Consider the following 17,598-nt stretch of genomic DNA (forward strand, 5'->3'; position numbering starts at 1 on the left):
TTTAGCCACAGGGTGATCCTCATTACCAACAAACATTGTCTGCCTGTGTCCATTCATGCGAATGGACAGTTTGTTGTTGGTCATTCCCACATAGAAAGTGTCACAGTGTAAGCAGGTCAGTTGGTAAATCACGTGGGTGCTTTCACACGTGGCTCTGCCTTTGATAGTGTACACCTTCCGGGTTACAGAACTGGAGTAGGTGGTGGTCGGAGGGTGCATAGGACAGGTTTTACACCGGGGGTGTGACTTACCAAACAAGAGCACTGGCAGGTCGATAGACACACAAACACAAACATCCACGCAAAATTCAAGCTTTTGCAACCAACGGTTGCTTCTTCAGGAAAGAGGGAAGGAGAGGGGAAGACAAAAGGATGTGGGTTTTAAGGGAGAGGGTAAGGAGTCATTCTAATCTACCTTCTAATACTATGTCACCCTCGTAACACCCCCACAATGACCCCATTAAATTTTGTTTACATTCCCTCCGCAAACATGCCTTCACCCTAACCAGATTATGCTCCCATATTTTATTTACTCAGGCTTGTCTGACATTTGGCATTACCCCCAAAGGCCTCACACTTAAAGTTCCCATCTCTGGCTGCAACCCTTCTTTCCATCAATCCCTATCCCAGTTCCAAACTGAACAATCCATTGCCCTCACCCACCTAATCCTTCGCCTACACATCAACTCAGCCAATGAACACACCCGTCAACTCCTATCCTTAAAGTCCTCAATCTTTCCTCTCCCACATCCACACCGGCTGTACAGAGCATCCTCCTACAGACCAACCACAAATTAGAATGGCATGCCACCCTCCACCTCAAAAAACAATCCAATCTCCTGGTTTCCCACCTCCGGAAAGGCAACTCACTCACCATTCACAACCTTTCCAGCAAACCTCAACCTCCTCTCATTGCACACAAATCCTGTCTCTCCCATCTACTCAGTCTCTGACTTCCAGCTCCACTCCCTCCAAAACCTCAAAATTCTAATCAACACAATCTGGAACCAAAACACCCTAATTCAGTAGTCAACCTCTCCTCCAAACCTCTCCCCCAAACCGAAACCTCTGTCCTATCCAAAGGCCTCACCTTCAGCCCCACTCCCAGATTCAACCAAACGGTCCTCGTCAAAGATTTACTGTCCTACACTCGTACTCTCTGCTGGAAATATCACTTTGCCACACAGAAAAATAATCCTAATCCTACTCCTAACGATCCAACTCCCCAAGACACTATCCAAATTGAACCCTGCAGGGAACAGTTCCATCCTCCGTCACAGTGGGACCCCACCTCCTCTTCCTCAAAAATCACCCTCTCCAAACCTTCCAGGAATTTCTGACTCCCAGCCTTGCCTCTCAATCCTCCTTAAAAATACCTTAATCCTACTCCCAACATCACCACTGCTGAAGCCCAAGCTATCCGTGATCTGGAGGCTGACCGATTCATCGTCATTCTTCCGGCGGACAAGGGTTCCACGACCGTGGTACTTGATCGTCGGGAGTATGTGACTGAGGGACTGTGTCAGCTTTCATACAACACCACATACAAAGTTTGCCAAGGTAATCCCATTTCTAATGTCCAGGCGGAGCTTCAAGGAATCCTCAGAACCTTAGGCCCCCTACAAAACCTTTCACCTGACTCCATCAACCTGACCCCACCCCTACCTTCTTCCTGAAATTCACAAACCCAATCATCCCGGCCGCCCCATTGTAGCTGGTTACCAAGCCCCCACAGAGCATACCTCTGCCTACGTAGATCAACACCTTCAACCCATTAAATGCACTCTCCCATCCTTCATCAAAGACACCAACCACTTTCTCGAATGCCTGGAATCCTTACCCAATCTGTTACCCCCAGAAACCATCCTTGTAACCGTTCATGCCACTTCCTTATACACAAATATTCCGAACGTCCAGGGCCTCACTGCGATGGAGCACTTCCTTTCATGCCGATCACCTGCCACCCCAACTAAAACCTCTTTCCTCATTACCTTAGCCAGCTTCATCCTGATTCACAACTACTTCACTTTCAAAGGCCAGACATACCAACAATTAAAGGGAACAGCCATGGGTACCAGCATGGTCCCCTCGTACACCAACCTATTTATGGGTCGCTTAGAGGAAGCCTTCAGAGGTTACCCAGGCCTGCCAACCCAAAGTGTGGTATAGATTTAGTGATGACATCTTCATGATCTGGACTCACAGTGAAGAACAACTCCAGAATTTCCTCTTCAGCCTCAACTCCTTTGGTTCCATCAGATTCACCTGGACCTACTCCAAATCCCGTAAAACTTTCCTTGACGTTGACCTCCATCTGTCCAATAGCCAGCTTCACACATTCGTCCACATCAAACCCACCAACAAGCAACAGTACCTCCATTATGACAGCTGCCACCCATTCCACATCAAACGGTCCCTTCCCTACAGCCTAGGTCTTCGTGGCAAACGAATCTCCTCTAGTCCGGAATCCCTGAACCATTACACCAACAACCTGAAAACAGCTTTCGCATCCCGCAACCTCCGCTAATTTCAAGTTGCCGCCGCTCATACCCCACCTGTCTTTCAACAACATCTTTGCCTCTGTACTTCTGTCTTGACTGACATCTCTGCCCAAACTCAGGCTACTGACACTTGTCAGCTAAAGTAATATCTTTTTCTTCTCTCTTATCTTTACATTCACTGTACTATTGTAGTATCTACCAAGAAGTGAATGGAAAACAAATTCAAATACCAGCATAGTAAGGTGTGGAAAAGGGAAAGCATACTGGGCTCTGTTCGTACTGAACAGTCACAGCTAAAAAATTAATAATAATATCTGCACACATCTCACATTTACTTTGATTTATCATGCAATGAAAGTGACAAGTTCATACTGACTCCCATCACTACATGAGAATTAATTTAAAAGCAGAGAAACTTCTATGAAACCAAAATTTATTTCATATTATTATTCACAATTTTTAAACAAAGGTACTTAGATAGTATATATATATGATGGTCAAATATTATGGAATGTATTTCAAATTCCTTCTTCAACTGACAAAAGCATACGATTGTAGTACTGTCTTCCGGCAAAGGAATGTACACGAAAATTAATTATAAAATATTAAATTGCACATTGTAAATTGCACTAAAACCTTGGCACAGCTGAATATATTAACATGTAGGACTATAGACTACATTGCCAATAAGCCGCTGTTGATGCCTATTTCACAACAGACAAGACTATAAATTCATTACATCATTTTATCTTAAAAATAACATGTTTATTACCTGATTTAGAACATACTTCACTATCTCCTCAAAATGATCAGAATTATAAAATATCTTTACCTTTGGTAATTTTTAATTAATATGAAAGAAAGAAATTAAAAAATATTAACAAACTTTCTTCACAGCTTTCAGTTTGAGCATTTATAACACTCAGATTGTCAAAATATAATATAGTTTCTAGCCTGAATTTTTCCAAGTTTAAAGTAAGAGCTATGCTTTTTAAGGAGTATGTGATATGCTAATGATGCCAAGAATCACTTTTACTTTTCAGTACATGTTCTCTTTTAAACAATATAAAGTAAAGTACTGAAGCATGTACAAACATCAAAACTTACACATCGTCCTTCCATTTAATAAGACTGAACTGAGATTCTACATGTGCACAGAATGAAAACAAAAAAAATAATCAGATCAATATACGACAGTACTGAACACTACAGCAACATGCATATGACATGGCAGCTCGAAGACATGGCCTTTGTAATATAGAACAGACAATATATCATCAATCTCACTTATTTTAACAAAATAGTAGTACTCATTATCAAGCACAATGATTCTTACATTAAGGAACTGTAGTGAGTCACATTTCGTGATATTATCTAGGTCTTGGTTTATCAGTTTTACAGTTATACCGTAACACGATTTTGGCTCTTGACTTTATGGTAATACTCATACTTCACAGACAGAAAGGGTTATTTTGCACAAAATTTGCTTTGAATGGCTGTTTGTTTATAACAACATCCAAGGGAACAACATTTTGCCTTCGATTTCTTTGATAACTGCGTACTCTAAAACTGCAAGCAGGATATAACGGAGGGGACAGAGGGATGGTTGAATTTTCATCTACTCATTTATAAGTAAAATCTGAGTTTTATAGTTTTTTAGGCAGTCAAAGACCTTTATATAAAAGAAATGATTCCCTCTCCACCTGTAACATGCATTTTGCATATCTTGTTTTCACACATGACAAAACTAACATTTTCAGTGATGCAAATATATTTGGGATGGCTACTGCTATAATTATTACCTTCTTCAGAAAATCTGTGCATAATTTCTGTATCTGAAATACAATGCTTGTTTATGTGTAAGGAACTCTTCAAATAATGTCATTCTTATTACTGTACTACTAAAAATGTCAGCTACCTTTCCGACATAAAAGTTTTTATTCAAATTTGCAGGAATGGCAGTTAATGAGCACTATCACTGCATGTATGCACTACAATAACACAACAGCTTATTTTCTTTCTTACAATACAGAGCACTGTGGGTTATGGTACTGGCAAGAAAGGCATACATACACCGCACCACACATTACAATTTTCTAAAAATTCACAGCTACTACTTTTGCCTCTTTGTTAAGTACAGTATTTCAATATTATCTAACTAGCACGAAAAAGAAATTCATTCCTTTTATTTGCAAATGTTTTACATTTATAAGCAGGTGAAAATGTTAAAATTACAAGACAAAAGTCAGCAACATCCCAAAGACTATAGAGTAATGAAGTTGTCACCTTACAAGATAAGCAAATTTTGAAAACTGCCATGTCACAATGACCCAATGGTGATGGAATCATTTCTTAACAAGTTAAAGGTATCTCACAATATAACTGTTATTAAGTGTTTCATTTTCTAGAATTTTGCAAACACGTGTACCATGCTTGCTGAAATATATTTACAATCTCACTAGACATAACAAAACACTATTTTCAAACAACATAATTTTCTCATTTAGGAAAATTTGTTTTGTCTAGTATTACAGATAATATTGATGAGAGTATGTTAAAATTATCACCACCAAACAACAAAATGCATCAAAATTGCGATACCTTACATAGCACAAGTAACACACATACACACGCACGCACGCACGCACACACACACACACACACACACACGTCACATTATGTACAAATATATACAGCGAATATTCACAAAAAACATCACAATATGTTCCACCTATCATTTTCTGAAAATAATAATGGCAAATTACCTGCTGGTACTAGAAAACACTGAGTATTCACAAAATTCTAGACCTGTAACTGGTTATAGGTCTTCACAGTCACAAAAATGAAAATTATGAAACAGGTCATGGCTACTGTCCACTGTAATTAATTGAAACTGTTACTGAAATAAGCATATTATATAGAAAACGAACATAGGAACTTATGTTACTTTCAATGAAGTTGCACCAACTGTTATTAACACCACAGCATCAGAGTTTGATGTTCTGAGATTCCTTACAGATGCAAAAGAGAGAATTTCATTCCTTTGGAAAAAAAAATACTGTGCTTGGCAGTGTATGTGATACAATTTATCATTAAAGCCTACTTCCCTATTTCAAGTTTGTTGAATTTTTTTACCACCTATTCGCTGCTAAATGACCCAACCATTACGTTATAACAATATTTGGCTGTATTCATATATACCAGCTAAAATATAAAAGTCACAATTTTTAAGCCTCATAAAATAGTTCTAGGCAACAGCAGACGAAGGAGAAAAGATAAACGTTATTCTAGACTTTCTGTTTGTAGATACTATTCAACAGAGTTCATTACAAGTTTTCTGTTTCTATCGAAGACGGGCCAGCTGTTAAATACGTTTAATGGCAGAGCAGCAAAAAATGTTCTCTCACTACTAACTCTCAATAAATGAAGCATTTTCAATAGCTTTACCAAGGCAGATATCCATACGGGAGTTCTGTCAGAGAGAAACAGAACACACAGTATTCTAACAATTTCCCCACACTGGTACTTTTCATGTTTATTGATCCCTATGATCAATTACTTTTATTTAGTTTATACAAGATTCTAAACATATACCAAATAATGTATCACACTAATATTTATATGAATTAATTTAAGTAAGTTTTTATAATTTTATTATATATTATTCCAATTTTATATTCTTGACTTATCTTACCCTCAGTGAATAGAATGCCATCGGTGAGGAACTCAAAACATTTTACTGGCTGGCATGGAGTAGGTCATTAAGAGTGGGAGGAGGATTGTGTGTTATAGGAAGTTTTAAATAAGTTGAGTCAGTTATCTGAAGTCATTGTCAGAACAGACATGGTAGCTACTGTAGCTGAACGAGATATACAGTGTCATCATGTTTTGCACTTCTCAGAAGTGAAAATTTCCAGAGAACAAGTCACAGATCCAGGTAAACGGTTACCTACAGCTAAGCCCATAATTCTCAATCAATGTAGCACAGTGCGTGGAATTATTGTCATGTGTAGCCAAGAGACAAACAGCACTTGCTATCTAATGTATGATTCAAATATCCAATATATGTTAATGTTAGATTTTATGTTACTTTCCAAACTAAAATTAAAACAAGTGATAGAAGTAGCATTCAAAATACAGGACTTAGTGAATACTCTGATCTGATCAAAACTTATGGCATTAGCTATGGTGCCCCGTAAACTGCCTCATGACATTTCTAGCACCACAAATCATTAAATTATCAAAAGGGCCTAGTTTCAAATGACCAATGAAACTTATTGCCACCTCGTCTCACGTCACGTCATTTATTAATATCTGAATCTGATAACAGCAAGACATAAGTGGAATACAAATAACTTAAAGCGTAAAAGTAATCACTAGCTTTATAGCTGAGGTGTTGAATGGTGTGGTATTACATATCACGCGGGAAAAAAAGCGCAATCCTACATCTACCTTGCTGACAAAAGTTTCTGATCCTATGTACATCTCTCGAAAAAACAATGAAGATAAAATTAGAGAGATTTGAGCTTACAAGGAGGCAATTGTTCTCATGAACCACACGCGACAAACAGGAAAATGGAAAGTGACAGTGGTACAAAAAATACCCTCTGCCACACACCGGAAGCATGGCTTGCTGAGTATAGATGTAGATACAGACGTATAAAACAACGATTTTAGGGAAATGGTTGATTACTACTCACCATAAAGATGACATGTCAAGTTGCAGACAGGCACAACAAAAAGCTCTCGGCAGTAAGTAGTTCTGTTTTGTCTGTTTACAACTCAAAAGTTTAATCTTTGCAGTGAGTAGCAATCTCTCCTTTTCCTAATATTGTTGACATTCCAAAATGAACCTTCCACTGTTGGATATAATAATTTGATATTTACGAGAGCACAACGTTTGTGCAGTTTCATTATGCATTTAGTACGTAGCGAGTATACCGAGGGATGCTGCAAGTCTTCAAGGTGGGGCAACAATGCGGGAGATGAAGACCTGTGTGGGTGTTTATGCACACTCCATGCATCATTGTACCAGTTTTGAGTAGTGCACCAAATTTGGAGTACACGTTCCCAGAGTGAATGGTTTGTGGAGAAATGGCACAAGATCATGAAATTTGATTCAAGTTGGCCTCTTGTCAGATCTGGAGAAAATATGATAAGTGACATTCCTGTATTAAGAAACACTCATACAGAAAAATTTACTATATTTTTATAAAATAGTCTATGGAGATCACTTGGAAATCTAAAGTATGAAAGTCTACATACTCAATAAAAGAATATTGAAATGCTCCACAAGAGTGAAAATTTTCCTAAACTTTTGGACACTCTTCCCCTCCTGAGCTAACTAATACTGATTAATAAAACAAATGCATGCGCCGTCACCTCTTTCACCACCCCCCCCCCCCCCCCCCCACACACACACACCGCACACACACATTATATTACATTATTCTGGCCAACCGCATTTTACCAACACAGCCTGGTCGAGTCACAGCTCCAGTACAATCAAGTCGGCTGGGAAATAGCCCAAGTGAATGAATGAAGTGAAGTGTGTGAGTGTCGGTTCTGCATTTATTAGCTCTGAGAAAGGTTGCTGTCAAACAGTTTAGCAACATTTGTGATTTTTGTATGTATCTAATGACTACTCAACACTTCAACTGTAAGGCGAACTTCAATTTTTTTAAGTCTACTTCTCTTGTGATGCTACATATTCACTTTCTGGTTCAAATATGTAATTTTAAAAAATAGGACTGCCTACAGAACACTTGAAAGGAAATTTTTTTGTTAATTTCATGGATGATATCAGAAGTTGGAAATAAAATCCAGGTTATGGACAACAGAAAGATACAACAGTTGTACATGAAATCATTCGTGTGTACAAGGCACAATTTACATACAATTATATCACAACAAGAAATAAATAATTTTCTGGTGTTTTAAGGAATAATGAGAGTCTTCAATACTCCCTTCAATTCTTCACTCACAGATTGGCTATCAGAAGCTTTGTTGGAATAGCGTTTAACACACACATCTTGTGCCGCAGTAGCATGTAAATAATTATATAGCAATAGAAACAGGAACAAGAAAACAATACACAGTTCTTATCAGAGATCAGTCTGAATACTGGAAACAGACTAATTAATGCCATTTTTAGATCGTATAGCACAGATGAAAAGAAGGAATCCAGAAAACAGGGGCACTTTCAGGACGTTGGAAATAAACAGGATGGGCACAGAAAGTTCGAAATGCTTTTGTAAACAGAATACTGGTTCACTGGAAAATGGACGCTATTGTACCACAATACAATTACATCTATAATATTACAAAGGTTGTAATGAATTTGATACTGAGGAAAATTTGAATGAAAATTGAGGAACATACTTGGTAAGACCATTTCAGGTTAAGAAAGGGCAAAGGAACTAGAGATGCCACATGTTGTCGGAGGATGATTGGAGAAAGAATGGGAAATGAACAAGGAGGGACAAATTGTTTTATCGACCAGGAGAAGGTATCTGACAGTGAATTGTAGCATACTCCTGAGAACTTTAAAAGATGTTGGTGCAGACTGAAAAGATAGGTTAATAAAGAAGATGAGCTCAATGCAAGAAGTGAGAGTAAGGAGGGAGGAGACAGAATATTGATCACTGGGGGAGAGGGAGGAAAAGAGGGGGAGAGGGGGATGGAGAGTGCTGACAGGTAAGGCCATATAGGACTGTGCTCCATAAGTATCTTAACACAACGTGTAAAGTAATAATTTGCAATGCATCAGTTTCCTACAACTACAGAATGCTACTGCTCTATTGGAGATAATACACTATTCACATGCACAATATTCAAGCTAGTAAGCCAGTTTTAGCCCTGAATGAAGCTTGCAATTTGTTTCAAGATATTTGAGAACCCTTTTCACAGACTGCTGTTTACTATAAGATAGGTACAAAGAAAGGGGAAAAAGGAGGGGAAGAAAATCTGTTGTTGCCCAGACAGCATAAATTTTTAAAATTCCATTACTGTTTTTATTAGCTCATAACAAAAAATCTCAAGAAACTGTAACCTCCTGTAAATAATGTCATGAAAATTGTCTTCCTGTCAATGAACACAGATGGTTTGAATGAACTCCACGTGATTGTATGAGGTCTCATTTTCATATGATACTGTTTCTGAATGAAGAGGACCCAAAAGCTGCCAAAAAAATGTATGGTTTGGAGAACTGTCAAAGAATCTGCTACTATCTGGCAGACCCAATATGTGATTCAATTCTGGACAGTTGCTATTTAAATTTTATATACTACTTAGATTTTTTAATCACTACAGACCATCAATAGTACTCTCGTGTAAATGTAAATGAAGTATAAATGCCATAAGATCTTCAATGAGTTTCCTTAGAAATTTACGTGTAATTATACAGAAGCATTTACTATAATAGTACTTCAAGTACAGATGATGATTAAATCTTGAGGTTGGATCATTACCTATTTCTTTTCAAAATGATCTGTTCTAACACTCTTTCTTTGATGCAATCACATACATATCCTTTTTTTTAAATCCATGATTAAATTATCTACACATAAGTTTCCTTTAATATACAAATTCCTTATGATAAGTCTTATTGTACAATGGAATAACCACCATCCCCTCCTCTGAATTACAGTTTCCAATTGAAGTATATAGCTGCTGGAGAAATACTGAAGTGTATGTAGACATTTGCTAAACTAGCAAAACCAAAATGACATTTCAAACCAACAGTCTTTATCTGATAGTTGAAATCACCATCTTGCACCTTATACAGAAATTCAGAAGGACCACAATGGTTGCCAAACAATGGTTGAGCTATTATACTATGAAAGACCACATGACATTACTTTTTGGACAAGAGCAGCAGACAGCTGGCTTCATGAAGTAGTGTAAAGTGATGTGTAAGTATGAGACAAAATTCAAAATAATACCCATACACGCAATGATTAATCTGGCATTAAAAAAAAAAAAAATAACCACACACACATCTGCAGGACACAAACATTTAGACACCATATAAGCTCTGAAAATAAAACTAATGTCAGCTAAGAATGAAGTGCAAAGAATTCAATGAAAATAAGTTAACTTGGGGCATGTCACATGACGACCTGGTAGAGCACAAAATAAAATTAGCATTGGTGCCTCAATGGCACGAGAAATTAAAGAATCAATAAAAAGCTTTAAACAGCACAAGGAGTTATGTAATCTAATGCACAAGACTAGTAAGAACAACAAACATATCAGAACAGTATAGATTACAAAAACATCTGCTGTACATTTACATTATAAAGAAAGAATTCTTCAGACTGACAAAAATGATCCAACTTTGGCTAATACTTCGTATGACAGGCTGCTGTTGCATGTATTAATTCATCCATTATTTTATAAACTTTATCACAGAACCAAAATGATGAAATGTTTTAAAATGTAATTGAGTACAGAAAAACATGCTAGCTATTATAGTTATAATCTGATCACTTAAACATTCAAATGTTCCAGAAACAGGAATAATTATTAAACATACTAAAAGTAGCCATGACCTGTTATGGATCAACATACAACATGTTATGTTGGGAGAAGGATATTACCCATGCTGGTAATAGTAGTAATAACAGTAGTAGAAAAGCCATAAAATTTTGTTTTCTAAAAAAAAATATTTTGGAATGATATTTATAAAAATGCCATTCTACAATGAATTATGCCTACATAGAAAATTATTCCTCTCAACATTTTATATTGTTGTCAAACCAGCTACAAAAAGACATAGCAAATGTCATTCTAAAACTGCTTGCAGGTAAAAATAGCAAATCAGTCTTATTGCTTTTCAGAATATTTCAAAAGGCAAGGAAATTATGGAAGTACCATCCAAAAAGAGGAATCTCTTACTTGTAAGGATAATACAAGTATAATTTAACAAATACAGCCAAATGCCAGGCTGCAATTCTGAAACAGTTTACTAACAGTTTATAGATTCTCTATGAGATGCAACAAGAATCTACGTCATAAGAATTTAATATTATACTTTAAAGCTTTCATGACTTTGCTGAGAAACAGCAGCCACTTTACGGCAGGGAAAAAATGCACCACTTAGACAAACATAGAGTGAGAATACTGTATCGGATTCAGGCAATGGAGAACTGCGCCTCACAATGCTGTACTCTCTACAGGTGAAGGTGAGCGCACTGGTGTTGGAAGCGGTATCTGGCAACGGCCCTCCTCTATAGGTTGAAGTGGAGGCTGATTTGCTGATGGGGTAAGTGCTTCTGGTGTTGTTGACTCAGACGAGCTAGGACTCCGACCTAATAAAAATTTAATTGGCAAAACTGTAGTGCTTACAGGTATGTTTGTTGTCATAAAATATAATTTACAAATTACATTAAAAGTATAATGGCACAGTACAAATACACAAGGCAACTCATCTTTGCACATCACAGAATCAGGGTTGATTTTTCAGTGGGAAATGAAATGAGCGAATGGCATTGTTGGTCAGGAGGCGTATCCAGGGAAGTTCGACCGCCAAGTGGAAGTCTTATTTCAGTCGATGCCACATTGGGCGATATGCATGCTGGTGGTGATGAAATTTTGATGAGGACAACACAACACCCAGTCCAAGAGCAGAGAAAATCTCAAAGCTGGGAATCAAACCCGGGCCCGCTTGCACATGAAGCAAGCACCTGCTTAAGCAGGCAGACTTTCAGTGGGATTTAACACGAATATGAAGTAAGATGTATTATTGTGCTGGGAGATCACCTTTGAAACTCAAGTTGTTATAATAATAAGAAACTTAAGAATCACACAGTCCAAGACAATTTTTGTGAAAAGACACCTCTGGCATCTTGCACTAGATATATGTAGTTTTTCTGAGATAAATGGCGTTTTGGGTACCTTCATGATCAACTTTTCCATCCCAACTACAACTTTTCTGGCACGTACATATTCATGAAAATACTGTATACAAACTTTAAAGACATGTGAAAAAGCAGTCAATACAACGTGTACCGAATGGTGCCAACTTTTACTGATCAGTACTTGGGTGCTGGCATCCCGCTTATAATATATTATTATAGCTACCACCACTATAGGGGGGGGCTCACAACATGCTAGTGTATATAGGTTACCAATTAATAAAAATATTGGTATGGATGCAGCTCCACAGTGTCAGTATTGGCTCTCGAGGAAAAAAAAATTGACAACCACTTGTCCAGATATTCAAAGTATCACCATCAACAGCCTGTGCTGCAGCTTCTTTCAAAGCCTATCACTGCCTCCTTCAAACTTGCGGGACTTTGTTTACATTTTCATAGTGGCATAATTCTGTATTAATGACTATGAATTTTCTGGGGAAACTAACTATTCACAATTAACAACAGAAGTCTTTAAAATGTTATGTCCAAATCCTTTTTTTCATCTTTTCCCACCCATTGATTCTGTCATGCTCTGGAACAAATGCCGAATCTCATGTAGGTTAGTTGGTTTGTGGGATTAAAGGGACCAGACTACCATGGTCATCGGTCCCTTTTTCCAAAAAAAACTAAAACCACCCAAGGAGAACAAAAACGAACAACAGGAAAGACAGCAGACGAAACAGGACATGAAATACTCTGACAGAGACCAGACAAAACAAATTAAAACACACAGTGTGACAGTGGTTGGCCGACCATGGAGAAAAAAAAAGAAAAAGCCAACCACCAAGAGCATATTAAAAACTCAGTTTAAAATCAGAGACTACAAGCCAGAATCAACACTATAAAACAAACACTCAGATTAAAGGATAAAAACCCCCTGCCCAAATAAAATGCAGAACCAAGTCCACCATGGCAGAGTCATCTAACAAAAGAGCAGAGAGCGTGTCAGGCAGCGCAAACGTCTGCCTGAGCACAGATAAAAGTGGACAGTCCAACAAAACGTGGGCCACTGTCAACTCCTGGATAGCCATCACCAGACGAGAACGAGGGAAACACTGGTCGAGAGCTCATAAACCGCTCAGGGAATCGCTACTGATAACGAAGGACTCACCTGAGCAGGAGCGGATATACACCAGGGCACGAAAGATGGCGACCAGCTCAGCAGTGTAAACACTGCAGCCAGCCGAAAACGAACGTTGTTCAGAATGGTCCCCTAGAGTTAGTGCATAACCGACACGACCGTCGATGTAGACAACGCCAGAGCCCTCATACGTGGCCAGGATGGAATAAAAGCGGCGTCGGAAGGCCTCCGGAGGGACTGCGTCCTTCGGGCCCTGTGCCAAGTCGAGCCGAAGGCAAGGGCGAGGCACACACCATGGGGGTGTACGCAGAGGTGCCCGGAAAGGAGGTGGTACAGGGAAACACCCAAGCCCGTAGAGAAGATGTATGACATGTACGGCGATCGGACAACCCAACCGGGGCCGACGTTCTGGCAGATGGACGACTGACTGCGGGAACAGGACACAATAATTTGGATGCCCGGGCAAACTAAAAGCATGGGCAGCATAAGCAGCCAGTAACTGTTGGCGTCGTAACCGCAGTGGAGGGACACCAGCCTCCACAAGTATGCTGTCCACAGGGCTGGTTCGAAAGGCACCAGTGGCAAGGTGTATCCCGCTGTGGAGGATTGGATCCAGCAATCGTAACGCAGATGGGGATGCTGAGCCATAAGCCAGACTCCCGTAGTCCAGACAGGACTGGATTAACGCCTGGTAAAGCCGTAGGAGAGTAGATCGTTCGGCGCCCCATCAGGTGTGGCTCAGGCATCGCAGAGCATTTAGATGCCGCCAACACCCTTGTTTAAGCTGCCGATTATGAGGCAGCCAAGTCAACCGGGCATCAAAAACCACCCCCAAAAACCTATGTGACTCCACCACTGTAAGAAGCTCACCGTCTAGATAAAGGCGCGGCTCTGTGTGAACAGTGCGTCGCCGGCAGAAATGCATAACGCAGGTCTTGGCTGTGGAAAACTGAAAACCATGCGCTACAGCCCAAGACTGCGCCTTGCGGATTGCGCCCTGTAGCTGACGTTCAGCAGCTGCAATGCCAATAGAGCTGTAGTAAAGGCAGAAGTCGTCAGCATACAGGGAAGCGGAGACAGAATTTCCCACAGCCGCAGCGAGCCCGTTAATGGCTATTAAAAACAGACAGACACTTAGAACAGAACCCTGTGGCAAACCGTTCTCCTGGACTTGGGAGGAACTATATGAGGCCGCGACGTGCGCGCGGAAGGTACAATACGACAGAAAATTGCGGATATAGATCGGCAGAGGGCCCCGAAGACCACATCCATGAAGCGTAGAAAGGATGTGATGACACCATGTCGTATCATACGCTTTCCGCATGTCGAAAAAGACAGCGACCAGATGCTGATGGCGGGCAAAGGCAGTACGGATGGCCGACTCCAGGTTCACCAGATTGTCGGCGGCGGAGCGGCCTTTACGGAACCCACCCTGAGACGGAGCCAGAAGGCCCAGAGACTCCAGTACCCAATTCAAGCGCTGGCTCACCATCCGTTCAAGCAACTTGGAAAGAACACTGGGGAGGCTAATGGGACAGTAGCTGTCCACCTCTAAAGGGTTCTTCCCCGGTTTCAGAATAGGGACAACAAGACTTTCCCGCCATTGCGACAGAAACTCACCCTCGACCCAAATGCGGTTGTAAAGGTCGAGGAGGCATTGCTGGCAGTCCACTGAAAGGTGTTTCAGCATCTGAGAGTGGATGCTATCTGGCCCAGGAGCGGTATCAGGACAAGCGGCGAGGGCACTGCTAGATTCTCACTCACTGAATGGAACATTGTACAATTCAGGATGTTGAGTGCGAAAAGAAAGACTCCGACGTTCTATCCGCTCCTTAATGGAGTGGAAGCCCAAGGGGTAGTTGGCAGAAGCGGAAAAGTGCTCTGCCAAGCGGTTTGCAATGACGTCGGAGTCAGTACAAACTGCTCCAATCAGTGAGAGCGCAGGGACATTGACAGGGGTCCAATAGCCACAGAGGCGGCAAATCTTGGCCCAGACCTGCGATGGAGTGACATGGAGACCAATGGTGGACACATACCGCTCCCAGCACTCCTGCTTGCTTTGGTGGATAATGCGGCGGGCTCGCGCACGCAGCCGTTTGAAGGCGATAAGGTGTTCGATTGAGGGATGTCGCTTGTGACGCTGGAGTGCTCACCGGCGAGCTTTAATCGCTTCAGCGATCTCAGGCGACCACCAAGGCACAGTCCGCCGCCGAGGGGACCCAGAAGAACAGGGAATGGCAGATTCGGCGGCAGTAACAATGCCGGTGGTGACCAATTGAACCACTGCATCAATGTCCTCGTTAGACAGAGGCTCAATAGCGGCAGTGGAGGAGAAAAAGTCCCAGTCAGCCTGATTCATAGCTCATCTGCTAGGGTGCCCAGAAGACTGACGCTGTGGCAGTGACAGAAAGATAGGAACGTGGTCACTACCACACAGGTCATCATGCACTCTCCATTGGACAGACGGTAAAAGGCTAGGGATACAGATTGAAAGGTCAATGGCAGAGTATGTGCCATGCGCCACACTGAAGTGTGTGAAGGCACTATCATAAAAAAATAAGATTGAGAGATCGAGCTGCGCCAATAAATACTCAACATTGGCGCCTTGACCTGTTGCCACTGACCCACCCCACAGATGGTTATGGGCGTTAAAGTCGCCCAGTAACAGGAAAGGTGGCGGCAATTGAGCTATCAGAGCAGCCAGGACATGCTGCGCGACATCACCATCCGGTGGAAGGTAAAGACTGCAGACGGTAACAGCCTGTGGCGTCCACACCTGAACAGCGACAGCCTCTAAAGGTGTGTGGAGAGGGACAGACTCGCTGTGAAGAGAGTTCAGGACATAGATGCAGATGCCACCAGACACCCTTTCATAAGCTGCCCGGTTCTTATAACAACCCCGGTAGCCACGGAGGGCGGGGGTTCGCATTGCCGGAAACCAAGTTTCCTGCAGAGCAATGCAGAGGAAAGGGTGTAGGCTGATAAGTTGGCGGAGCTCAGAGCTAGAAGGTGGAAGAAACCGCTGCAGTTCCACTGGAGGATGGTGGTGTCCATGGCTGAGAAAGGCGTGACAGGACTGGGAAGGCAGATTACGCCACTGGGTCACCTGCTGCCTCCGATGGAGCACCCGTGCAAATGCTATCCATTGCGTCTGAGGGACTGGCGAGACCGAGGTCCTCAGCGGACGCAAGAATCTCCACCTCTACCTCAGACGCAGAGCTTGTAGGTAGTGGTGGAGTAGGAGCCATCACAGATGCCTTGGTCTTACGGGGCTTCAGTGTCGTTTTGTCTCGCTGTTCCTTTGGTTGCCGTTGTTGATAGGGTTTATTGGAGTCAGTCTCCGGTACCAAACATGATCGCGAAGCTTGACGACCAGCGGCCTGTGGCTTCTTCAGCCACTGGTTGGTGTCTGCTGTGCCGCTGGTAGGAACCTGGGAAGGGAGTGACCCAAGGGATCCCTTCCGAGCAAGAGAAGCCGAAGAAGACTTTCGCTTTTCCGGCTTAGTAGTGGGGACTGGTGTCCCCGTTGGTTTAGTGGGTGCTGCTCCCGAGGTAGATGGTGTGGGAGCAACAGCAAGAGAAGGGGCCCCCATTATCAAGGGGGCATGTGAGGTCCTCTGACGCTGAGAGCTAACTGTCTGTGGTGCAGCTAAAGGAGCTGGAGCAGGAGTGACAGTGGAGGCATGCGCACGGAATGTAGCCATTCAAATTTCCGCTTAGCCTCAGTGTAAGTCAGTCGGTCCAGGGTCTTATATTCCATGATTTTGCGTTCTTTCTGTAAAATCCTGCAGTCTGGCGAGCAAGGCGAATGAGGCTCTCCACAGTTGACACAGATGGGAGGCGGAGCACATGGACAATCGGGATGAGATGGACGTCCGCAATCGCGACATGTGCGGCTGGAAGTACAGCGGGAAGACATATGGCCGAACTTCCAGCACTTAAAGCACCGCATGGGGGGAGGGATATTGGGCTTGACGTCACAACGGTAGACCATCACCTTGACCTTCTCCGGTAATGTTTCACCCTCGGAGGCCAAGATGAACTCACCGGTAGCAACCTGATTGTCCCTCAGACCCCGATGAACGCGCCGGACAACATGA

The 17,598-nt window shown here is 41.7% G+C and overlaps 1 protein-coding gene across 4 annotated transcripts in view; it reads right to left on the minus strand.

The window, feature by feature from the left end:
- Positions 1-7,908: 7,908 nt before the first annotated feature.
- Positions 7,909-17,598, minus strand: part of LOC126284706 (LIM domain kinase 1) — a 184,128-nt gene continuing 174,438 nt past the window's right edge. For all 4 annotated transcript variants that reach the window (XM_049983838.1, XM_049983837.1, XM_049983836.1 and 1 more), the window contains one exon: positions 7,909-11,811. In XM_049983838.1, the coding sequence (XP_049839795.1) occupies positions 11,657-11,811 (155 nt within the window). In that variant the 3' untranslated portion in view covers positions 7,909-11,656. The remainder of the gene's footprint in view (positions 11,812-17,598) is intronic.

The sequence above is a fragment of the Schistocerca gregaria genome, chromosome 8 (genome assembly GCF_023897955.1).
Source record: "Schistocerca gregaria isolate iqSchGreg1 chromosome 8, iqSchGreg1.2, whole genome shotgun sequence".
Taxonomy (NCBI): Eukaryota; Metazoa; Arthropoda; class Insecta; order Orthoptera; family Acrididae; genus Schistocerca; species Schistocerca gregaria.